Source organism: Phytophthora infestans, genomic scaffold (assembly GCF_000142945.1).
Source record: "Phytophthora infestans T30-4 supercont1.69 genomic scaffold, whole genome shotgun sequence".
Lineage (NCBI taxonomy): Eukaryota > Oomycota > Peronosporomycetes > Peronosporales > Peronosporaceae > Phytophthora > Phytophthora infestans.
Genome location: NW_003303690.1, coordinates 491,121 through 515,732, shown reverse-complemented (window position 1 = coordinate 515,732; position 24,612 = coordinate 491,121). Strand labels below are relative to the sequence as shown.

Genomic DNA, 24,612 nt, shown 5'->3' with positions numbered 1-24,612 from the left:
GCCTCGTCCAGGTCATTCGTAATGACGTTGTGATCGTATCGATCTTACTCGTCATACCGCGACGATAGCGATGGCGCATCGCGCAGCAAGCGAATCGGATTCGAACGTTCAGAGAACGGATGCGGTGTCCGCAGGTCTCTTCTTGTTTGAGATCGCGCCGTTGAGCGGCTAGACCTCACATAGGAAGCTGGGGAAGACGCGGCACCACTGTGCGACCTCGGAGAGGTTGGGTTGGAGTGATCCTCACTACCCATGGGCTCGTCGTAATCGACTTCGCCCTCTTCGAGTTCCGAGAACAGACCATCGTTCCCTCTGGGCGGCGCCCGCGGCTCTGACGAGCTTTGATCTTTGCTCTCTTCTTGTTGACGGCTCATGGAGCGTTGACCGTGTCGACGGCGATACTCTTGGTGGTACTCTGCCACCGAAAGAGACGAAGATGCTCTTGGAGCAGTTGCGGAGCGCAGTTGGGGGTCTGGGACCGACGAGGCAGGGGCGGCGCGACGCGCTGTAGACGTTGGGCCGTGGGCCGGAGTGGAAGTGCCAGGCATCAAGGATGCGAACGCGTTTGTGAGCTCGTGGAGCTGCAGAACGCAGAGGTGAGGTCTAGTGACCTCCGTCGTCTTGACAAGACGTGACCTCGCTGAGGAAAGTTCGAGAACGGAATGCTCTCATCTTAGTGAGGGAGAGTGTAACGGGGTTACATGGTGTGGAGCACACAGGGGTACGAAGTACCCGGAGAGTTAACAAACTCTCAGTACATAAGCTGGAGAGTTAACAAGGTCTCTCAGTACGTTGGCTGAAAGCCACACGTTATGCATTTGATTAGGTTTAACTATGCTAGATAGTTAAAGAGATACATTTACCCCTAGGCGGCTTGGCCGCAATAATAGTAAATAAAACACTTCTGGTTTTGAAGCATAAAAGTTAAGGTATTAACTTTGAGCCCTGGTCTTGGGCTGTAAGTGTCCTTTGGATAAGGGACTTAGTATTAGTGGCTCTTTGAGTCGAACGTCTTCCTCTGACGCTAAAGCTACGGCAGCCCCGCTGCAGCGACACTTTTACGGTTCACTACGCATTACGTTGCCGAGCAGACCGAGATGCAGTTCGCGGCGGCGCTGGTTCAAGCTGATACTTATAACTATACCAAGGACTCGAGTGGATGTGTCACTGTGGTTGTGATTGGAAATTGCCCGAGCACAAGGTGAATTTGAAGGATTGGTGATGCGACTGTAAAAAATTTAAAGGAATATGAAGCTGCCATGTCGTCACACCATTGCGTACAGAAGATATTTTAAGGCACGGGGCTCTAGTACTCCTTGGGAAGAATTGACGAGAGGTGGGTATGCATTATACAGGAATATCCAGGATTTTCTTGCGTACCTGTCTTGTAGATGGACCACCACTTCACCATCTCTAAGGAAGGTGAAGCAATTCTCGTACGAAAACTTACGAATGAAGATCCTGGATCTGGGGTCAAGAAGCTGAGGACCCAATCAGAACGCTACAGGGAGGCTGTAAGAGCCACACACCTTATCGCCAACGAAATGGCGGATATCAAAGATGACTCCGAGTTTGACGACATGTTGCGGTCTATCCCGGGTCAATGGCGAAATGTTCGCCAGCAAAAATGGCTTCTGTTAATGTCCCGGCGGCGGTACAGATGAGGATGGTGAAGAACGGTTGGATGGTGAGAAGAGCTGTACTTCTAAACAAGTCAAGGTCGAATTTGGCATAAGTTCCAGTGAAGATGAAGATAATGCTTCTAGAGAATCTACTGCAAGCACGGAAATGACGATTCGATTGAATCCTAAAGCCAAGAAGGTAAGGAGACCTCAAAACAGAAGAACGCTACTAGCGCTGGCGAAAAAAAGAACCGAAAATGGTACTAAGCTACTGAGGCGGGTAGAAAGACTACCGGAGAGGTAACTTTGACTGCTTTGCTAGACGCCCTTGAACATCAGAAGCCTGGATTGATCGAAACGCAGAGAAGTTTGTCGGGCGTCCTCGTCAAACACACTGAAGCAGAGAAGAAAAAGCCAAAGTTCAAGACACAGAAGAATCCTGTTTTAATCCAGGATCCGTTCTACATCCTCCCCAATAACCTGTTGGATGCGTGTGTTAATGTCATCCCTGTGTCAAACACCGTCGAGACGGTGATATCGATTGTCGATTCGCAGTCCAGCCAAGCTTCCAGTACGCAGAGATCGCCAACCCAAGGAACGGTGGAGGCTGAGTCCATCAAGGATGTTGGTAATTTTACGCGCAGGCAAATTGAGATATTCTAGCGCATCCACACTTTGAAGACCGTTGTGCAGAACGGCGTCGGAATGCACAAATGGCTTGTGAAGGAAGCTATTTCTGCGCTCCCTATCGAACAGCACGACATTATTAAGCAGGTGGCAGACGAAGTAATGGAGACCTTCCCATATGAGCGGATCACAGGGCTTCCGAACCTCCCAGACTACGACTACGCAATGCTCTACAGCGCGATCCCGCCCACATGGCTCACCGACGCTGTTATACGCGCGTTGTGCCGGTGTTTATCGGAAGATTACCCCACATGCAAGTTTGCTGGGTTTCAGTCTGTGCTCCTGAAATCCAAGCGGACGCGTAATAGCGAAGGGCATCCGGTGAATGCAGCGATTCAAGCGGCAGCTCTACAACATGCAGCCGATGGCGCCGTCGAAACTGTGTTGCTACCACTGAGCTTCAACAATTTTCACTGGTGCTGCGTGGTGGTCAAGGTCAAGAAGAAGAGAGTCTACTACTACGATCTGCTAAACCAAGATCCATACATGAACACTGCTAGGGGTGTCGCGACGAATCTCAAGATCTCTGGATTGCAAGATTTCAACGTGATCGCGCGAAACAACCCCATCCAGTTCGACGGGCCCAGCTGCGGGGTGTACGTGTGCTGGATGTTCCTCTGTAAGGCCGTTCCTGGACTTCACGTAGATATCAGTGACAAGTCGCTCACGAGACGTCGCGTCAACTTATTCTTCTACTTGCTGGAGGGTCGTCTGCTTCCTTTGGATGACGCTTCGGGTGCAGCAACACCCGGCGCAGACGACGACGAGAAAAAAAAGACAAGGCCCCGAGCGATGAAGACAATATAGACAACGACGAAGAAATCGCTTCAACCATTATCGCGACATCGACAAGCTAATTGTGCTGGTTGTAAGTCTCGCGTGCATTAACTACATTGAATGCATGTCTTTAACTTCATTGAATACAAGTTAGTTTTACCTTGCAACTCTGTAAATTTGACATGGAGCTTTTCGTAGAGGCAGCATTGATAGGGCTTCGTCGTAGTGAGCGTAAAGTGATTGCATTTGCAGACAGGAATCCAGATTTCAAGTCAGCTGCCAGGATTAAATCATGGCTAAATACCTGATTAATCATGCTAAATGGTCTATTCATTACTGTACGAATCTGTGACAAGGACTTAGTCCTGGATACAATAGGATTAAATCCTGGTTATACGACAGCCCCACGTTCATATCTTCCCACGTCCTCAGCAAATCTTCTTCATATATGGATACTTATTTAAGTTAGATTGTGTCGCCAGGATTATTCTTGATTATTTACATGTATGACCTGGAACAGCCGCCTTGTTTTTTCGAGTTTAATTCAAACGTATACCGTCTGGATAATGGAAAGGTATACATAGGTACATCTGGACGAATGTTGGCCGTGGCAGCACGTATTAATAGAGAAAATGTAATTCTATAAATTACTGGTATATGGAGAAGGCGAACATTTTCTCAAGCACCAGAATACCGAGACGACGAGGCGAAGTATCGACATGACTTTGGTAAAGCCAATGGTAGCTCGGCGTTATTCGCTTATTATGATGTTCACTCTGTTGACGCTGAGCATGCGTTGGGAAAACGTGACAAAGGGGTTTCGCCTTGTACAGGTGTACAACAGTATTTAATTTGTCTACTTTCAATGATGTTCCCATTGAAGCTAAACCCGGATGAATCGTTGAATGAAGACCTTGCCAAAGCCATTAGCAAGATGAAAAAAAAATGATTCCATTGCTCTTCTTTTGGAGCATGAGTACACTGAAAATAGTAAAGAACTCTTTGGTTCGAAGTGTCTTAAAGGTGCTAACCGTGCGAGATTTCGTGCTCCCTTGGGGGCGAATACTTTCGCTGCGACCGACAAGAAATTGCGCTTTTTTATGGACCGGTTGCTCCACGGCTACAGCTACAAGACGTATGACGAGGATGAGGAGATTGATGAGCATGTTGAAAGGATTAATTGAAATTCTGTAACTGGAGATGACCTAGGACAAAAAGAGATCGACAGCAAAGTTCTACTTTCTTAATCCTACTCAGGAGACTCTGTATGAGACCTGGATGCCACACTGGACCCAAACCAAAGATGGTGGATGTATTGGGAATGAATGCTCCGTCAACGTCATTATTTATTCCAGAGTTGCGATTGTTGCGTGCGAAGTATTTTATTTGGACCATATTTCAATCATCACAAAAATGGTCAACCTTCTATTTCGTACCTGGTCAAGTGATTTGATCAAATATCCATCTTAAGTATGGATATGTGTGGTCGACCACCTCCGTCATTTACACTTTCCCGACAACGAAGATAAGTAGCGCCCTTCCTGTACGACCATGAACCAGCAAGTTGTAGCGTCTCCAGCACCTTCTTCACCACTTCACGAGGCCACTATCTGCTCGCCTCCGTGCAGTCCAAGGCACCAGAGCACTGCGAGATCTCGGCACAGCCCCGAGCGCATGCGAAACCCAATCTCTCAGAGCGTCTCAGCTTCGTGACGTATGTTACGTCGCTGAAGTAAGTCTCGTTCCTGCCGCAGTCCAAGCTGTTGGTGTGTCGACGACCACTGCAACGGTCCACGCCATCAAGACTCTGCTGGTCGTGGCCGCAGCTCACGTCATCGTCACTCGTCCGGTCGCGAGTACAGTCCAAGTCGTCGGCGCAGTCATAGTCGTGGTCGCGGTCGCAGCCCACGTCGCCGGCGGAGTTATGGTCGCGGTCGCAGTCCAAGCCGCAGTACAAGTCGTCGGCGCACGTCTCTCCGAGGATATAGCCCAAGGCACCAGATCGCTTCTGTACAACCCCGTGAAAGTCGCTGGCGCGGCACAAGATCGTCTTGGCGCTCTTTGCATTGCCGCTACAGCTGAAGTCCTCATCGTACCGTTGGACATGATCAGAGACGGAGTCGTCGGAGAAGCTCAAGTTACGTGAGCTGGTCGAGTCGACGCGAAGCCCAAGTCGTCGCTGTAGCTCTTACACTCGGCGCGATTGCAGTCCTCGACAATGTGCAGCTCGGGGGGAAGAAGCTCAACTCCATAACGAGGCTCTAGCGATGCCTGCAGCGAGCGTTTTCCTGGCGGCTTAAGGGGATCACCTCCATCTTTTTTGAGTAGAGAAGGCGATCACCAGTGTGTCATATCAAATTCACCTTCTACTGGGCATCCTGCAGACGGAGAAGCCGCTGAAGGTATTACACTGCATGTTCCAGCGAACAGTGTTCAGCATCATCGTCGCACTGTTGTCCATGCAGCTGGTCACGTATTTACAGGTTACCATAAATTGGAGGTTAAGATTTCGTACAGGTGAAGCTCCTGCCGGAGTACAAAATGTAAGGCAAAGTTACATTACGATATCAAGACAAATGAGTACCAAATTCGTGGTGAACATTCTTGCGACCGGCGTAGAGTGGAATTACCTGGAGTAGATGTTACCGAATCCATGGAGGAGGCCACTGATGTGATGGCTATCACTCGAATGGACCTGACGGCGGAACGAATCTGGAAGCAGATTCGCAGCGACTTCTACCCTGAGGAAGTATCACTGGTGCAATTCGGACTTACACGTGAGTAAGTCCTCCAGCGAGTTCACCGAGCGAGACGTGCTCACTTTGGTGCAGATTTGCATGGTATTGTGGAGGTTTCGCCGCTGTCACTGGTATCGGGGACCCCACAGCCATTCTTTCAATTTTACAGGTCCTATATGAATGGAACAACACTAGAGCGCTTAGTCGGTTGAGCTCATCCTGATCTGATCAAGCTACTGAAGTACAAACAGACTACGTTGTCTCTCGACCGGACATTCAGGTGCGTCCCGCGCCCATTCTACCAGTGCGCGGTAATGATGGTTTTTGATCATGCAACGGACCTATTCGTCCCTGTATTTTATACATTGTGCACGTCAAAGACCCAAGATACGTACTGGCATTTGATGGAGGCTGTCAATGTCGCTGCAGACGACAAAATCGAGCCGAGCATGGGGGTCTGCGACTTTGAGGCCGGATTGTAAAAGGCAGCACAAGTTCAATTTTCAGATGCAGATATCGTCGGCTGCTACTTTCACTTTAAGCTGGCCTGCCGAAGGAAGATGGAGGCACTAAGCCTCCCTGAAAGTGAGGTCGTCATTGCAATGAGTAAGGGCAGTCTGGATATGCTGAGTGTCATTCCGCACGAGAAGATCAAAGACGAAGGTATCAAATTTGTGAAAGGCAAGATAAGAGACACGTGTGTAGCCAAGAGCATTCGGTATTCGGACGTGTTGAGGAAGCGGTTTTGGTCGTATTTTCGTACAACGTGGCTGAAGACATTCACACCTAGTGTTTGAAATGTTCATGAGGTGGGTGCTGCTATGGCAAGTCGTACTTATAATATTTTAGAGCGTTTTAACCGTGAGATAAACGCGGAGCTAACAGCTCCACACCCTTCTCTACCATCATTTGTCGGCATAATCCAAGCTCTATCGAAACGCTATGTCAGCCGAATTGAGGATATGTCAAAGTCCCGAGCGAAGAAACGGCAACGCCTAGCTCCTGAGCCACTAGATCTCCCTGTCCCTGTGGAACTTGGAGGAAGTGCAGACACCTTAACGACGAACGCGTAGATTACGTAGAGTAGTAAAGATATACAATTTGATGTATATATAGAAATGCATGTAGAAGGTCTTGTATACCAAACAATTTCAAGTCACTTCAGATTTGATCAACTTTCGTCAGGGTCAAGGGATTTGATCAACTTTTGACAGGGTCAAGGGATTTGATCAGCTGGCCATTTATGTGATGATCGAAATATGATCCAAATAAAAGTCAAGGAGGAACTGGCCGTTCGGCCGTGGAAATGACACCGATGGCTTAAGCGATGAGAATACTCAAGCTGCACTCCTAAATATGGTTATGGGAAAGCTATGAAAGTAAATGAAAGGGAACTATTCTTGATGAAGTCCGTTGGTTTATTATGGAGGTGAGTGATTCGTTGTAAGAAACCCTCTCAGATCGATCCCAAATCTGAAAGCGCAGATCTGGGTGTGTTTGGGTCATCTATCCGGTATTTGTCGGACTATTGCAGAGATCTAGACTTGGAGGCTGAAGAGGTTAAAATTCCTGTCGTCTACCGTTACCAAGCGGATCAAGTGGCTGAAAACTCAAATCGAAAAGCTGATAGAAACGTTAGTAGTATGACATGGAACATTACGCCGGCAGTTTTTTTACTTTCCGTAATTTACCACCGAGACCAGTTCTGGAACGTTCTTTCGAGGCAGCTGGTATTTTGGCGACGCAACCTCTCGACCACCTGAGAGCGAAAGCAACGTCTTTTCGATCTTAGGGTAGTTTCAGAACCGCTCGACCAGTTTGTCTGAATTTCAGAATTAATTTATTTTTCTCAAAAAAAAATAAGACCCTATGTATATAGATACACATAACTAATAACATGTCGAACGAACTAACTTTTGGAAAATACAAGGGCACACCGATCGAAGAAGTATATGCTTATGATCCCAGATATTGTCGATGGATGCACAACCAACCCAGTCTCAATATTACTGAGGATATCAAGATTTTCCTTCACTTCAAGTTTCTTAGCAATGATAATTCGTATATGATGAGTTGGGGCAAGTACAAGGGGAAGACGCTAAAGCAAATTAGTCGCACCGATTCTAATTATATCAATTGGCTTCGTAAGAACCCATTCGTAATTGAGAAATGCCCTAAACTACTCAACGAACTTAATTAAGCGACAAAAAAAAATGTTTTTTTGCCTATGACAGAAATTACTAAACACATTCTAACTAAGCCGTGGTAAAATCTAAAACCTCTCCCGTTAGACGATCGTAGGAGAGCTCTTGTTCGCTCACAACCAAAACAAGCATGTTTGTTCCCTGGCAACCAGCGTTTGTACCCTGGATCTGAATAGCCTGAGGTACATCACGCTCCGTCAGGCGGCTAACGTCAGCGATAAGGATGCGGTTAGTTAGAGACCACGTCTGATAGTCAAGCAGTCCATTCAGAAGCTCAGGGGTCAGATCACCATTAATCGCAGCAATTTTAGCGAACTCGTTTGTGAATTGGTGGAAATCGTAGTCATGACTAATGTCGAAGCATTGAGTCGAACCGATACGGACATTGAAGTTGCGAATGCTCGAGCCAGGCTGAAGTGTCCAAGGAACCGTATCAAACGGACTCTGAAACTGTTGAACAGCAGCAGTAGTAAAGTTTCCAGTTTGCTCACCAAATGGTAAAAGAATGACGTACTTCGCATTCTTTACAGAAGCCGAAAGTTGCAGATCGAAAGAAGCATTAAGCTGTGTCCCTTGCTTGCCAATACCGGCGCGCTGGTAAAACCACTGTGCATAACGGTCGTTGTAGCGGACCTTCTTTACTGGCTTCGAGATGATAGCCTGAGGGTTCTATAAATGAACAAACGGGACATACAGTCGAGAAGTCGTGAAAGGCATGTAGGTTCCATCAATAGTAGGTTCAAGCGCATTAACGACAGCACCCCATGAAACAGCAGTAGAACCAGCTGTTGAACCTGAAAGAACACTAACCATAGGATTACTACTTGCCGACGAAGCAATCATTACAGGGCATGTATTACCACTCGATAGTGTAGTACTTGTAAGCGTCATATAACGAGAAGTTTCAGCATCAATAGCTACAGTACCCTGATTAACCCGGAAACGAAGACGGATTTGAGGGTTAGCCATAAGATCAAGCTCCTTGAAAATCGGGTGGAGATCAACAAGCTTGATTTTTAGCATGAAGTTCCACGTTCCCATGATAGCGCCAGCAGCATAGCCACCCGCCACGAAAGCGCCACGTCCCAGCTGATTGGCGATGGTGGTTGTAGCAGATGCGGCACCAGTGGAAGGCCACGACGTAGATGAGTCAGCTCCAGCATTTAATGGGTTCGAAAGAAGGTGCTTAACAAAACCATCATTTGCTACTGAAGCTGTGGCAGAGATAGCGCCGGCGGTGAAGGAGGAGGAGAACGCTGTGTTATTCGAATACCCGTCTCCAGTAAAAGAGCCCGTAGCACTGTACCTCGACGACTGAGCAGCATCAGGGAAGAGGAAAGACTCTGCACCATGCTTTTCAACATACGGAGGACTATATCCAGTCTGAGCACGAATATTGCTCCAAAACAGCTTGTAGTCAGCCATAGAAACGATAGTCTTACCATTCAGCTCAAGACTCATCGAATCGATCACACTCCTATATTCCGCACTTCAGCGACCAGCAAAAACAATTAGCAGGATTAGCCTGAACAGTAGGAGCATGAGTGTTTTTCATCGATACCTTGTATGGTAGCATAATGTAGGCATCACGGAGCGAAGCAAATCCTTCACTTCCATTAAGCTGGGATGTTGCATCGATAGTAATAACACCGTTTTGGTATGACCCCTGATTAAGATCGATAACGAAAGGCACGCGCTTGCCAGAGGAGACTTTAATATCCGGATCACTCTTGAGCGAGCTCTGGTAAAGATATTGGTCGGAAAGTTGTGTTTCAGACATCGTTGAGATTCTATATGGCACGTAATATACTTTATCAAATATAATTATTATGGAACTCGTCAAGCCTATTACATCCGATCATGATCTAATTGAACTTGCCAAGCGTATTGGGGTTCATCTCGATGCTATCTTTGAGTCAAATGAGATCACAAAGCCGCTTCCGAAGAAAGGATCATATCTGGTTCTACTTAGATCGCCTAATCTCGATGTAGGACACTGGCAGGCTGTTCATGATGGAGAATTCTTTGATTCAATGGGGGAAGCGGCACCTACGAAGTAGGGCATCGGGCGATACAATCCCAAACAATATCAAGGCACTTATGGCGATTATTGTGGTCCGTTTTGCATGCTATGGCTATATTGCAAACAAAAAAATAAGATGAATCTATTGAATCGATTCAAAGATCTGAATTTGTCAATTCTGTATTAAATATGTTTCAGGAAATATAGCAATAATGTATCGCGAATTGACGATTTCCAGCGATGTTCCAGCTCCCAAGCTGACTAAAGCCCTCAAGACAGGTAAGCTAAGTCTTACAGCTGATCAACTCAAGGGTTCAGGCTCTGTTATCCATCTCCACCCAGCTTCGTATGAGAAAGCACTAAAGGCACGCAAGGCGGGTCGTGGGGTTAGACTTGACATTACCAAGCATGAGATCAAGAAAGGCTACAAGAAGCCATAAGGAGGATCCATTTGGAGTCAAATCAGGGTTATCGACAGCATTCAAATTCGTAAAAGATAGTGATTTGCTGAGCAAGGGTCTGGATGCGGCAGTGCCTGCTATTGCTACAGCGTTTGGAGCCCCTCAAGCAGGAATCCCCGCAAGGGCGGCTATTAAGTCATTGACAGGAGTTGGAGTATATGACTCTGACAGCGATACCCCTGGTAGAGTCTCAAAACTCTGCCTACGTCCGAGCCTTGCTCGATGTAGAGAAAGAAGGTGGTCGTATTTCGGTAGCGGATGTTAAGAAGGCGGCAAAAAATGCTCTCGGGTATGCTAAACGTAAGGGGATTCTAACTGATGCAGTCAATGCAGGCGAGAAGTTTCTACTATCAAAAGCAACCAAGCCAGAGCATGAGAACCTGATCAAATCGGTTCGAGGTGAGGTAAAGAGACGCTATGGTGTAGGAGTCCCTAAGAAACCAGCTAAAGGTTCGCCCGAAATGAAGGCTCAGATGGCTGCACTCCGTGCTAAACGTAAGAAAGCAATGATTGCTGGCTCTTTTCGATTAAATTAGTTCCACCCTATTCTGCGGATTGGGAGAAAAAAAATCATTGAATGCTTATTTTTTTGGCCTCAACAACAACATGATCGAGACAGAAGTATCACGGAACTTAACCTTTTGATCGTTTTGATTATAAATACTGATCGTATTAGACGTTCTCGCGCCGTTATGACAGTTCATCCAAGCATACTGACTCGGCTTATAGCTGATTAATTGACCTACCTGAGCATCACCACGGTCAAACGCACTAAGGATATCACCAGAGGCAACATACTCGTTTTTGATCAGGTCGCATCGAACGATGTAGCTCGAGGTTGGGTGAATCTGAGGAATGGTATTTGACAGCTGAGCACTTGAAACCGTTGCAGACGCTGAAGGATACGTACCAGCAGTCAATCCTACTACTTTACCAAAAGAGGCGTTATCAATGATGATGCGAGTGACACGCGTTGTTGTTGGCAAACCAGTACCGCCTGACGAATAAAGCCCACTTGCTGGTCGTGTCCAAGTGCCACCGGCTGTAGGAAGTGTCGTTGGAGTAGCGCTAAAATCGAATTGAGCAGCATAATACACACTGTTTTCCGTTAGTTGAATATAGAAAACGTTCTCACCAGATGGATTAATTAAATACGCTCCAGCATTTACGAGAGCCGTCTGAATGCTTCGAATAATATCGGTATAGCTGTAGTGTCCATCAGGGAGGATAACAGATACAGTGGATGTGGCTCCAACTGTCGGAACCTCGATTTTGAAGGAGTTATTCAGGAACTGAGTTGCATCGATGTTGTATTCAGAGTTATACATCGAAATCGATTAAACCGCGCATACCACATCCTTAAAATTGGCAGCACTACCAGGAAAGCTGTATTTCCATGTGCTGTTATAATTGTCTTGAACGAGGTCAGTGGAATCGAGTTTAACAAAACTTGCCATGGTATATGTATATTGATTCACCCAAACAAAATATTCTAAAGTTATTGCTCAATATCTATCGGTCGATCAAAGTTGTATCTGATTTGACCTTTGACTGAATCCACGAACAGCATATGTCCTTTGCGCTCCGTGGCTTTATTGTAGTAATAGACGATTGATCGCTCATCAACGCCTTTAATGTTAAAATCCTTTACAACCACTTGTAAATCGCGCTTCGAATTCGCTATTAGAATCGCTACGTACTATGAATTCAAACCGAATCATCTTATCAGTGGCAAAGTAGCTGTGGCTTAGGAATATGGTTGAGAGTTTAACCTAATGCCCGCTTCACGATATTCTGTATAATACAGAGTAAATGATTATCTTTATTAAACTATAGCTGCCACTTTTGCAAACTTAATGCATTGCAAGCCGTCCGCAATGGGATGTAGCGAAAACGCTGCGACCAGGTACATATAGACTGCAATCTGTCGTAGAAAAACAACAATGTGCCCACCGGCTGGTAAAATGTCATGATTTCATTGGGCAAATGTGACGTGACTTTCGTCGCATATCCTTCTACTTCGAGTATCCCGCTGAATCTGATGGGTCTGGGCAATCTTCGTTTGCGCCTAAATGACTGGCGAAGCGTGCCACTACGTCACCCGTACGCTCACCAAATTTTCGGCCAGTTCTAGACTAGCAAGAGTAGAAGAAGAACTAGGCAAGAACTGGCCGAAAAATTGGTGAGTGTACGGGCTGCATTATCTACGCCTAGTTACTCGCTATCCTGGATATCCACGCAATCCTCATTCGCGTCGCTGCCGCCGTCGTCGCTGTCACTCGAAATCTCGAAGTTCTTTCGCTTGCGGAAGCGAATACGCTTCTTGAGGTGAGCAGGGATGGCAGTGCCGTTGCGCCACAAATCATGCCATATTTGGCCGCATGTGAGCGTGTTGCCGGTTTCCTCGTGGCGAAACTTGTTACATAGAGGTACGTAGCCTCCGAAGTTGGATGTGCACTGCTCGCAGTAGTAACTGGTTTCAAAGCTCTTTGTCTGGGGAGTTGCCAAGGCTGAGCAAACTTTGCACAAGTGCTGGCGGCGCTTGCCCTTACGCTTCTGCCCTTTACGCTGGAGGTTGCTGGCGGTTGATTCATCTCTGGGTTTTTTTCGCTTCTTGCCTTTGTATTTTTCCTCATTGTTTCGCAGTCTGTGCGGTTGCGTGTGAATAGGCTCAGAAACGAGGTCCTCGGTGTTGGTGTTTGTACGCAGTGTGGCTTCGTTCGTGGCCAAAAGCTCGGTATGAAGTCGGCGCATATACTGCGCGTGTGTTGGCACTGGCAGCCCTTTTTGCTTGAGAATAATTTTATGTAAAATAAAACCGTTGACTATCGCCATGTCCGCAAAACTCATGAAGAGTTGCCGATAGTACTTTTTGAACGGCTTGGGCCACCCAAGCCGCTCGTTGCGGTGAGTACCGACGTAGTAGAGATCCTTGTCCAATAACTCCAGCAATACAGCACACGACGTGCAGAAATTGTCGGCGATGATAAGCCTTTTATGGGCCTGGCCATCAAGCGCCTTAGTCACGTTCCTGATGACTGCCTTCTGTGCCACACCTTTCGAGTACTCTACAGCGCCGAGATACACTTCCATCCTATATGTTACACAATACAGCATACGGTAAGCACTCGGTTTCTTATTCTGTACGATACAGAGTAACCAGACACAGAATACAGTAAGCCGCCTACCGAGTACAGTATCCGGTCTCCGCGCAGCACGTCATGTACACTTTAGTCCCGTACTTGTGAGGCTTCTCCTTATTATAGACGCGCACAGGGTTGAACTTGCTTCTGTTAGGAATGGTTCCTTCATCAAAACTGATGCGAGGCCCCAGCCGATAGCCACGATGAAACGTTTTTTCAAGAACCTGAAGAATGGGCCGAACTTTCCAAGCCTTGTCTGTGCCTGCGGCAGCAGGGTCGTTTTTGGTGAAGTGCAAGTACCTGGTAACTAACCGGAATCTTTCACGTTTCATGTATCTGGAGAAGGTACCGCGTGGTACTGCACCGTCCTCCCGCGTCGCCCAGTGCTTTTCCAAGCCATCCGTATGACCACAGAGTGTACGAGCAATCAGAAGGCCAATCACGTGGAGAATTTCATGTGCTTGAATTGGTTTCATATTGCGCAGCTGCTCTTCTAAGACTTCAAGAGGTTGAACCGACTTCACAGGATCCCTGCGCTGAGCCTGTAGCTGCTTGTCTCGTTGCGCCTTCGCCACAGCAGGAATACACTCCTCTCGATACGCGTTAGACTCCTTTGCAAACGCAAACCACATCTTCTTGGAAAGAAAATAGAAGAAAATTCCCAAAGGAGACTCGGCGAACGCAGCGGCAGATCTGGTGGGACCAAAACTTCCGTCGTACAACTCCGCTGCATCTAACACCACATCACCTGTATTCAGTAAAATACAGAATTAGATTTTGATATGATCCGCAATTCTGTATGTGCTGCACTTACCGGAATGATGCTCATCGTATATATCCCAACCTGTGGCTGTGAGTTGACGCATATTGGTGTCGTCTTGCAGGAACGCGCTGGAGTCGTCATCAAAGTCGCTGTCAGAATCTACCTCGCTTTCATACACTGATTCAGGCTCCGCAGGAACGTCCAGTTCTTCCTCAGTACCCAACTCGCTACTAACATCACTTGCGGATCCATATCCAACGTTGATATCTGCAGGATCAATCTTATCAAAGAGCAGCTCTCCACGTAACGCATCCATATAGCTATCACAATCAAATTCATCTAAGCCATTCGCAACACCACTGCCACGTTTCGATTCTTCTTTGCCGTGACCCACGGATGCCGTGTCGTCAAATTCGGTATCCGACAGAATATGAACACCCGTTGGTCCAGCTTGTTCTGTATCCTCCGGAATACATTCAACAACTGATAGCTCTTGATCTGTACCAGCGATACCAGTATTTTCGACAAAGTGGCCTTCTTCTGTATCATCTACAATCGACCTCGCTTGTTCTGTATCCTTGGCAATAGCCACACGAACCGGCTGAACTTGTTCTGTATCCTCAGTAGTAACACAAACGGAGGACCGATCTTGTTCTGTATCCTCTGCAATATCATCACCAATCGGTCGGACTTGTTCTGTATCCTCCGTAGTAACGTCGACAGTATGTTGATGCTCTGAGCGGGATGGAGAATACTGACGTTCCAAGTTGCCGTCACTTGTGGTGGGGGGAATTGGTTCTTGTCGTTTGGCTGCTGTGTACGCTGCAAGCTTCCCCATTGGAGGCCTCATCGGACGTATCATACATTGTTGAGGGGGGAAAGGTACTAGACCCTCACGCAGAGCATACTTCCACAAAGGCTTGGGACCTACACCACACAGGGTTAGAGGGAGTAGTTATTACTGCTAAACACAACGTACCGATAAAGTAATCAGTGTCAGCCTTGTAGTTGTCTAGCTTTCCTTTCACGCCAGGCTTGAGATACGCATGATCGGAGAGGAGGCCTGAAGGGGGTCTTGCCCGCCAACCAGCCTTTTTTAGCGACCCCCACAGACGCTTGAACTCCTTCCTGTCAATCGTTTCCGGCATTTTTGGTTGAGTGGTGGAGGTTTTGGGCAGAGAGGAGCTAAAGGGCTTGCATTAGAATTTAGAAACCTCTAGGCCGTTTATATCGAATTTTCTATGTGTTTCGAATAATACCTTTCTATCTCCCCCTCGCCGATCGGTAATGATAAAAACTCCCATGGTGGTCTATACAAACTTATATATGCGGTGTAGTAGCCTAAACGACGCCGCGTCCAAGCTGTTGATTCACATAAACCTGCATCATGTCATATTACGTATTATACAGATTACGGCGTTCATTGGGTTAAAGTGTCCCCCACGTGTATAGTAATGAGAGAAGATATTCTTCTGAAGTAGTTTATCATTGCTATAGTCATCGATGATAACAAGCTCCGGTTTGTTAGAGCTTAATGGAGTATGACGCACCTGATCTACTTTAGGAGGGCTATCTGGGTCAGCAAATGTGATGAATCCTTCCAACTTTTCCCGGAGATACTCATAAAGCTCCTGATGAGGATTATGAGCAATGATAGTTAGATGAGCAAATACGTGAGGAGAATGCTTGAGAATAAACATACAAAGATTGTTCTTTCCTGAAAAGCTTGGACCGAGCACAACCATTCTAAACAAAGCTTCCATATCCAATGCGGGGATATCACCCATCGAAGCAGACTTAAAAAAATTTGGAATCGAAGCCCCAAAGTCAGGAATAGCATTCATGACTAAAATCGTTTGATCTATATAGGATTAAACAAAATGAGTTCCGGTTTTTCACATCCACAGCCTACATTTCAATCATCCATTTATAATCCTTCATTCTATCTTTCGTTAGACTCGAGTGGTTATCTAACATACGATTATGCGCAGACACTATATTTGAGCAAGGATGATTACAGGATGGGCTACCTTAGCAGAGTAATAGCAGGAACTGCTTCGTACAGCAAAACTTTGATTCTCGATTCGTCCGGCAATATCAGCGGAATTAATAGCTTTGGAGCTTTTACTATTACTGGAACGCTACAAACCGGATCCTAACCAAATATAACGTCTCTCGGCTCTTAATCAGGTCTTACGATCGGTGGAAATTTATCGTTCAGTGGGTCATCGCACTCGATATCGATAACAGGCACTTCAAGCTACATCGATTGTCGAGAATATCGCCAGAACGGGACTATATACGATTTGGGCCTTTTTGAATACATAAACGGAGTTAGTTTTGGTACCGCAACGCCAAATAAACTCCTATTATGCGACTCAAGCTCGAATATCGGAGGCCTAAGTTCGGTAGCGGCTACTACTCTGACCTGCACGAACTTGCGCCAGGACTCGACGTATTATGACCTATCAAGCTTTTTAACATCTATTCCGACTTCCCTCTCGCTCAATAATCTGTCAACGAGTGGGGATATCAGCTGCTTCGGCGTTATCAATGGGTTTTTAGCGTATGGAAACCAATCAGCTATAACAACAGTAGGATCGCTGACAGAGCTTGGGATCAACTCTACAGCAACGAATGAATATTCTCGATTACTGGTAGTGGATTGGACTTTCTTGATGGTTCTTACACACGAATGATGACTCTAACCGGGTCGAATACGACTCCTGTTCAATTCCAGATCCAAGTCCATAATGGCAATCGATCAACCACAGCGAACGCGTCATGGATCGGGAACATCACAAACAACGACCTCAAATTTGGGGTCAATAACTCGACGTCGATGATTCTAACTACCACAGGTCGTCTTGGTCTTGGTACTACAAGTCCTTCGGCTCCGCTGCACGTCCCTGGCAGCAACAGTTTTGTATTTGGAGCAGGCGGAACGACAGTGTATCGCCTCAGAACAGATAGTGGAGCTACAGAATCCGCTCTTGGCCCGAACACATATTCAGTAGCGGGTATATTCGGAGGATACATTGCCTGTACAGCCATGGCGATGACGTCGGATCGACGCCTTAAAAAGAATATTCAATCATGCCCAATTGATCGTGTGAAGCGGCTCTACGATAGCTGTGAGGTCAAGCTCTATGACTGGATCGAGTCGGAAAACAAGCCTGGACAAGAAATCGGTCTCATAGCTCAGGATTTGGTCTCAGCCCATCTAACTGATTTGATATGGATCTTTAACAGAGATGATATTGAAGGGGGAGAAGACCCAAGCCTTGAACCAGCTAAGCAACAGCTCAACGTTGATTACAGTCGAATATCGGCTTATAATATGAAGATGATTCAGCATCTTTTGGGTGAGATAGATAGATTAAAAGATCGTTTGGCTAATATAGAGTCATGAGGATTGAGCGCTTGGAGTTAAGCCCTTTGAAGATCAAGAAGTATCGAGTATGGGTACGTCTTAATACGGGAAAGTTGCGCAAGGTTAATTTCGGGACTCGTGGATACGCCCAATATCGGGATCAAACGCCTCTGAAGGCTTTTAGTCATCTTGATCATAATGATGAGGAGAGACGTCATTGATACTACCTTAGACACAAAGTTGATTACCCAGAACCATCAGCGGATTTCTATGCTAAGAAGTTTCTTTGGTAATAATATACAAGAAATGGGTTGCGTACCAAGCAAAGATCTTAAATCGAATTTAACTGCTGATGAACCTACTCAGGCAATTGCTTCCACATTCATGCGCGCTGATCAGATCGTAGCTCTCGGAGATAGTGCACTCGTTCCTATCAGAGATGCGAAGACGGGGGAAGATGCTATCATGGAAATACATGTTGGAGAGAAAAAAATTAGTATATATCGCGGAATGGCGAATAAAGCTGTTAGATCTGGTATTGCTTAGATAGCAAACGTCTTTACAGACTTCGATTTTTTTTAGTTGAGTATGCCCATACTTTTCCTCCTTCCGTCTGGGTTGACGCATCCGTTTTCTTGAGCGTCTTGTCAAGATCCGTTGTTCAAACAGCTGCCTGGGTCTTTTAAGGGCGGTCATGGATGATTAGATTTTTCATGATGGCTTTTAGCTCTGCGACGTTGAAATCAGCGTTGTCGCCATATCTACCGCCTGAGCTGGAAATAATTCGGGGATTGAAAAAGAACATGGTTATTGTAGTCGCGTGATAATTTCCTTAAACTCAGAATCCGAAATTAGACGTCCGCTGTACATATCCACTGAGAGACTCTTAAGCTGTTTGATAATTGAAGGATTATCATTGCCTAATTTAAGCTCTCCTTTCAGCTTGTCATATTCAGCTCTTAGAGAGTCTAACGGATCCTCGAGGTGGTCATGGAAGTTATACTGAAGATGTGTAATCGCAAGGATCTCTTTGAACAGTTTTCTATCATCGATACTGAGCTTGTCATATGAAGCTTGATCGATATGATTTTTATACACAAGAGTTCGGATCATTGATTGTAGACTATCACTGATTTGACATTTGGGTCCGCATTTGCGGCGATTAGGCTGAATAATGACAAGGGTTTTGTTATCAAGGTCAGGAATTCGGATATACTTGCTTCCGAGCTGACGTTATACATAAGCTGAAGGTGTAGCTAAGCCTTGAATCTCATTGAGGTTGTATGTACGACCGCGTCGTACGACACCTTCGAGTGGAGCAACACCGGCTCCTCTTAACCCACGACCCTGAAGATTCCTCTTAACCGCTGACCCCACTCGATCAACCATGTTATTCACAGTTTGGCGAACCGTGCGCTCGTCTTGTCGATCACTGAATTGATCAACCTCGGTGTAGTTTTTAGCATCGGAGTAGCTTTTAGCCTTGATTTGATAGACAGCCTTGGTCGCTTTCATGGCAGCGGTTGCCGCCTTCAACGCTGATCTTGCGGATTTTGAGTTCTTACCCTTTACTGTTCGCTTCGCCTCATCGTATTTCCTCTGAGCTTCGCCATACTTTTGGAATGCGGCTTCTGACTCATCGTGGAGTTTTTGCAAAGTGTCATCGCGATATTGAGTACCCTCTGAGGATTTGATTCGAGCTGATGTATCTGTCGATTTTGTATTGTCGAGGATCGCTCGATTCAATAGCTGAAGATAAGCTTCGAGATTTTTTTCAATGCTGGATCATCATTCTCATAGACGCATCGCTCTATGTCTTCAAACCCGGTCATCAGGCTATTGAAAGTATCCATCCATCTAATGGTTTTCATAAGATCGTTGAAAACCTTGCCAGAAACCGCTTTGTTTTCGTGGTTTCTAATGTAAAATGGTTTTGCTGCGGTAGGCTCACTAAAGTAGAAATTTTGATTAGCTTTCACACCACTTTTGGTATCTACTATTGGTTTCAGTCTAAAGGGAATTCGAACTCCTTCAGATGCTATTTTGCTGTAACCATGAGAATCTTCTTCGCATCGTTATCAGCATTAGTTAGAGAACTATTCATATCTTCATCAATTCCAAGCTTAATTCTATGCCGAGCCTCACCATCGCGTGGCTCAAAGGCTTTTGCAAGTTTGGTGGTGTCTTCATTAGTAAATAGATCGATATCGCCACGATCTTTGACTAAATCAATAAATTTTTGGAATGTAGATCTTCAATCGACGTTCTTAGTAATCGCTGGCTTGACTCTTTCACTATCAATACCAAATACACTAATTGATGAACCATCAATCCACACGCATCCAGTTCTATCCACCTGAGATGTTTTACTCATGCTCTTGAGGATAGGAATGATTTTCTTTTTCAAACCAGCCGACTCAAGCACTGCTTTATTCTTAAAAATAGACCAAAGCAATCGATTCCTACTATCAACTTGATCTAATGAGGTTGACGTCGATGTGTCAAACTCGAAGCTGTCTTCAAGACGTTGTCTTGAACGGAATGCATCATCACCTTCACTTAAATCGGCGATTTTTCGTTTTCTCGTCAGTGAAACGTGATAAAGAGGGTCTTCAAGTCTCATATAACTGCTCTCATCGATTGATTTACTTTCGCCATCATACCAGATGTCCCTAATCTTCTCCTCTGTAGCCACCCAGTCAATCGATTAATAAGTCTTACTCTTTCTACCCGTTTTGGCTGCAATTAATGACCCCTTTTCACCAAGAAAGTATCTATTGTCATCCTTATCGGTTTTACGCTTAATTGGCTTAGTTCGAAGCGCTACCGAATTAGGATTGGCGGTAAACAATTTCTTAATCCTTGATCGCGCCTCCACTTGATCTTCGGTATCCATGTTTTTCATGCTTTTCATGTTTGTTTCAGCATCTAACATTCTTGGAGCATTGTCGATTCCAACATCAGCTGTTTGCTGTGTGTTATCGATACCAACATCAGATGTTTGAGGTCTCGCTTGAATATTTCTATCAGTTTGATTAACACGATCAGTATTAATTGAGCTATCTACCATCTGCACGCCGCTATCAACTCCAACATCGATCATCACAGGGCGAACATTTGGAGTTGAGCTGTCGCTCAGACGTGAGGCGAAGCGGGGTGTTGAGACCTCAGGGTTTGTTTGGGAGTATCCATCAATCAGTGTTTTTTTTAATGACTCAGCAGACTCGGATGAGTCGGTCTGAGTTGATTCTGTTGATTTCTTTGGGACTGTAGTAACCCCATTCGTGATATCACTTGCCCATGACGTTCCTGCATACATCTGACGCTTAGTGTTGGATTGTCGAACGCGGCGCTGAGCTCTTTCAAGAAGCTCCCGCCGTTTTTGCTCTCTCTGAGCGAGCGATGTACAAGAAGGAAACATTTTATTGCTATATCAAACGAATCATAAAAAAATGAGTAGTGTTAAATTCCCTTACCACAAACTCGGCATAACTGAGTCATGTCTAAATGGTTTGATAGTTATGACAGATACTATTCCGCTCATTTAGAAGATTTAGATAGCGATCCTTAATGCAATGGAATGGAACTCCAAATATTGCTTCCAACTCATGTCGATACTTTCGATTTACTACTGTTTTACGAAAGTTTGCTGATGCATCGAGATTTATCAACTCATTCTTGACTCTACTCACCTCTTGCATGACCCACAGCTTTCGACGTAGCGTAGCAAGCTCACGTTTATTTTTTAAACAGTTGGGGCACATATTTATAATAAGGGCTTATATATATCAAGTCAGAAATTTCAATAATCTAATTAAAAATAGTAAATATACTATAAATGAGTCAAAGCTTACAGAGGATTGCTCTAATATATATTTTTACACAAAGCTAATTATGACTCATTTGTGTGTTTTTTTTGCCCAGTACTCTTTTTCTAGCATCGACTTCCGATTCTTATTTATCAATTGGAGATTATCTTGAGGTTCCCAGGAATCAGGCTCATTACCAAGCCATTTGATCAGATATTTGTACTTCCCAGACCGTGTCGTCTTATGATCCAAGATCTTCTCAGCTTCAAGAATATCGCCACGATTAATAACAGCATCTGTAGTCTCTGTGTTGACCATTTTAAGATCGTTTGGCGCCTAGTAGAGGGTATGACCATTTTTGAACGGATTTGGACTCGGTAGCCATCAATTCCAGCGATTTTATAGACTGCTTTGCTCCATCGAGCAGCTTCTTTATCAAACGTCTGCTTTTTGAGACGGTACAATACGCTTGATCCGACGTCAAACTCCATCTCAATTCTATCGGCTTCCACCTGATTATGACTCAGATCTGCATTCATTACTTTGCCTTTTGCCTCATTTGGAGTCATACCAATCGAACGGTGAAACGTGGTATTGTAGTTTTCAATAACATCAGTGATAAGCTTTTGCGTAATTCTCTTGGGGGACATTTTAGTTAGTCTCTGTTTCAGCGTTCTGTTGAATCGTTCAATTTTTCCCATAGTTCCATGATCACCTGGCTCATTGTTGTAGTGCTCAATTGTCTTGGATTTGAAGAGCTCTTGGGCCTGAAAGTTCATGAACTCACTACCATTATCACTTGTTAGGATATCCACTTTGTGTAGACGAACAAACGCTTTAAGCGCTTCTAACACAATTGCTGCCGTCTTTTTTCGTAAGAGCTTTGCGTACCCCAGCCTTGAGTTGATGTTGATAGCAGTCAAAATTGGCCGTTTCTTCCAAAACGCAAGATCAATTTGCCACGAGTTGGGGTTATGCGAAGCTATTTTGAAACCATTGAATCTCTTCTTTTGCTCCTGAAATCGGTGAATATCGGGCTGACTCCCATACCAATCCTTTACTATTTTGAAAGTTATCTTAGGATTCAACTCCTTTGCTTTCTGATACAGAGCTTGAGCTCCTATAAAACCGGTTTTTGGGTCATAGTAGAGTTTCTTTAATAGCGCGTCCATGATCTATATTTACATTAAAAAAAATCCCAGTGGCTAGCTGCTTAAATTACAAGTGGTTCAGTCGTGATACCATCATCAAGTACTCGACGTTTGTCATAGTAGTAGTTAAGCGCTGTTTTGGTTTGAGTATAGGTGATGATAGACTTGGTTTCTTTCGATAGTCTGAACCCCTTGTTTGTACCTTGTAGCGTGATGCGATCCCGTACGACAGTCTCAAACCCATCAGGATTAAGAACACCATTGTTTCGACCACTTCCCTGTTGAATACCCTTCGCTGAAACCTTTACTTTGTATGTCTCATCGGGTAGGTAGCAAATATAGTTCTTGCTCGATAGTGAGACCATAGCATCACCTGACCATTCATCTTTGAACAAACCAGGCGTACGGCGATCAAACTTAGCTACCTCAATGTTGTAGTCACGTAGGAACCAATCGTATTTATTGCTCCTTGAAGTGGGTTCGTAGCTCAGGCTTAATACAGTCTTGAAATGGATTATCACAGCTGAAAGCGATATAAGCCGAATCAGTGTCCATCTCCTGATACTGGAAGTCAGAGCGATCGAAGTAGAAATTTATGCAGTCATAGTAAAACTGAAGCATGCGTAGCTTAGCAAGCTGATAGATAGCAATCGACAAATGGACTGGGTTCTTATTATTGAGTCGGCGCTTCTTCATCGTGATCTCACACGCATCATTAAGCTCCTCGAGACCATGGAACGTAAAGTGTTCGATCTTGTTCTTAATAGCTTTGTCACTCGACTCATACTTAACCTCTTTGTGCTTGCTCATATCCATGCCAGATCGACCAAAAGCACTGTTGCCTACCAGTTTCATCATCTCGGCAATCATAGCCTTAGACTTATCAACATCACCCTCTCACCGGGCGTTTGATACAGCCTCCATAAATGGAGCAAAAGCTTTATGGGAGCTCGCTTTTATGAAGCTGTAAGTCTCGGTGATCTCCAAACCATGAGAGAGATACCACTTCAGCAAAGGTGCGTATATGAGAATCTTTTCACCAAAGTAGCTACCAATCAACTTGCGAGCTGGTTTTGCTCGGCTTTGCTTGCGCGCCTCATTGTGTTCGAACATGTGCTTACCAATGACGCTCTCATTCGTACAGTCGATCAGTACATTCTTGAAAATTGGAGTCATCTCACCAAAGTACTGTTTAAGGTATTCTGGTGTTCGAATATCACATTCAAGAAAGCCGAATACTTTGTCTGCTTTGATGTCATCGATGATACCATCATACGCTTCAACCGTAGTCAATCGACCGCATGGCATCTCATTACCAAGGGCCCATAGGTATAGAGCGTTAGCGTCGTATCCGATAATTTTCTTGCAGATCTTAGCTCCACGAATCTTCGTCTCGTTTCGCTTAGCATACCTGCTGAATATAATTGATGGTCCACCAGCAATGTTTCATTTTCCCGTAAATCTCAGATTCCTCCTTGTCAATCGAAAACACCAATCTGTCTGCGTTAAAATCAAGCAGTTTCTTGTATCTGAACCCCCGAAGAGACATATCTTTTCGAGCGGTGTTGCATGAAATGCAGCTGATTAAGATATTCCCATCAGTGTGCCCAAGATTGTTATTGATTCTATCAGCGGAAGCGGTATCAGCAGTCAGCTGACAATAGCATAGACCACACAGATACTTTTGCTTTTGCAGCAATGTATTCACGTGCTCGAGCGTCATACCAAATTTTCGTTTTGCCTTAGCATCCTGACTCTTGTAGCCAGCCATGCGCTTCGCTGGAAAGCGGAATGCGTTAGCAGGTTTCTTATCCGGATATTGGAGATTATTGAAGCAGGTCTGATACATAACCTTCTCTGA

General features: G+C 45.2%; 5 protein-coding genes across 5 annotated transcripts; 2 read left to right on the top strand and 3 right to left on the bottom strand.

The window, feature by feature from the left end:
• Window positions 1-7,721: 7,721 nt before the first annotated feature.
• PITG_18561 (uncharacterized protein) lies at window positions 7,722-8,024 on the top strand (the record flags this gene model as incomplete). Its single annotated transcript, XM_002997621.1, has 1 exon — window positions 7,722-8,024. The coding sequence occupies one exon, from the start codon at window positions 7,722-7,724 to the stop codon at window positions 8,022-8,024; it is 303 nt and encodes a 100-aa protein (XP_002997667.1).
• A 55-nt stretch (window positions 8,025-8,079) lies between these two features.
• PITG_18560 (uncharacterized protein) lies at window positions 8,080-9,808 on the bottom strand (the record flags this gene model as incomplete). The annotated part of the gene is made up of 4 exons (XM_002997620.1): window positions 8,080-8,664; window positions 8,710-9,117; window positions 9,220-9,484; window positions 9,528-9,808. 4 exons carry the CDS (start codon window positions 9,806-9,808, stop codon window positions 8,080-8,082), a joined length of 1,539 nt encoding a protein of 512 aa, XP_002997666.1.
• Window positions 9,809-9,857: 49 nt separating this feature from the next.
• Window positions 9,858-11,048, top strand: PITG_18559 (uncharacterized protein; the record flags this gene model as incomplete). The annotated part of the gene is made up of 5 exons (XM_002997619.1): window positions 9,858-10,034; window positions 10,089-10,143; window positions 10,250-10,437; window positions 10,493-10,694; window positions 10,741-11,048. The coding sequence occupies 5 exons, from the start codon at window positions 9,858-9,860 to the stop codon at window positions 11,046-11,048; spliced, it is 930 nt and encodes a 309-aa protein (XP_002997665.1).
• Window positions 11,049-11,093: 45 nt separating this feature from the next.
• On the bottom strand, window positions 11,094-11,840 carry PITG_18558 (uncharacterized protein; the record flags this gene model as incomplete). The annotated part of the gene is made up of 1 exon (XM_002997618.1): window positions 11,094-11,840. The coding sequence occupies one exon, from the start codon at window positions 11,838-11,840 to the stop codon at window positions 11,094-11,096; it is 747 nt and encodes a 248-aa protein (XP_002997664.1).
• Window positions 11,841-15,838: 3,998 nt separating this feature from the next.
• Window positions 15,839-16,262, bottom strand: PITG_18557 (uncharacterized protein; the record flags this gene model as incomplete). Its single annotated transcript, XM_002997617.1, has 2 exons — window positions 15,839-15,909; window positions 15,965-16,262. 2 exons carry the CDS (start codon window positions 16,260-16,262, stop codon window positions 15,839-15,841), a joined length of 369 nt encoding a protein of 122 aa, XP_002997663.1.
• Window positions 16,263-24,612: the final 8,350 nt, after the last annotated feature.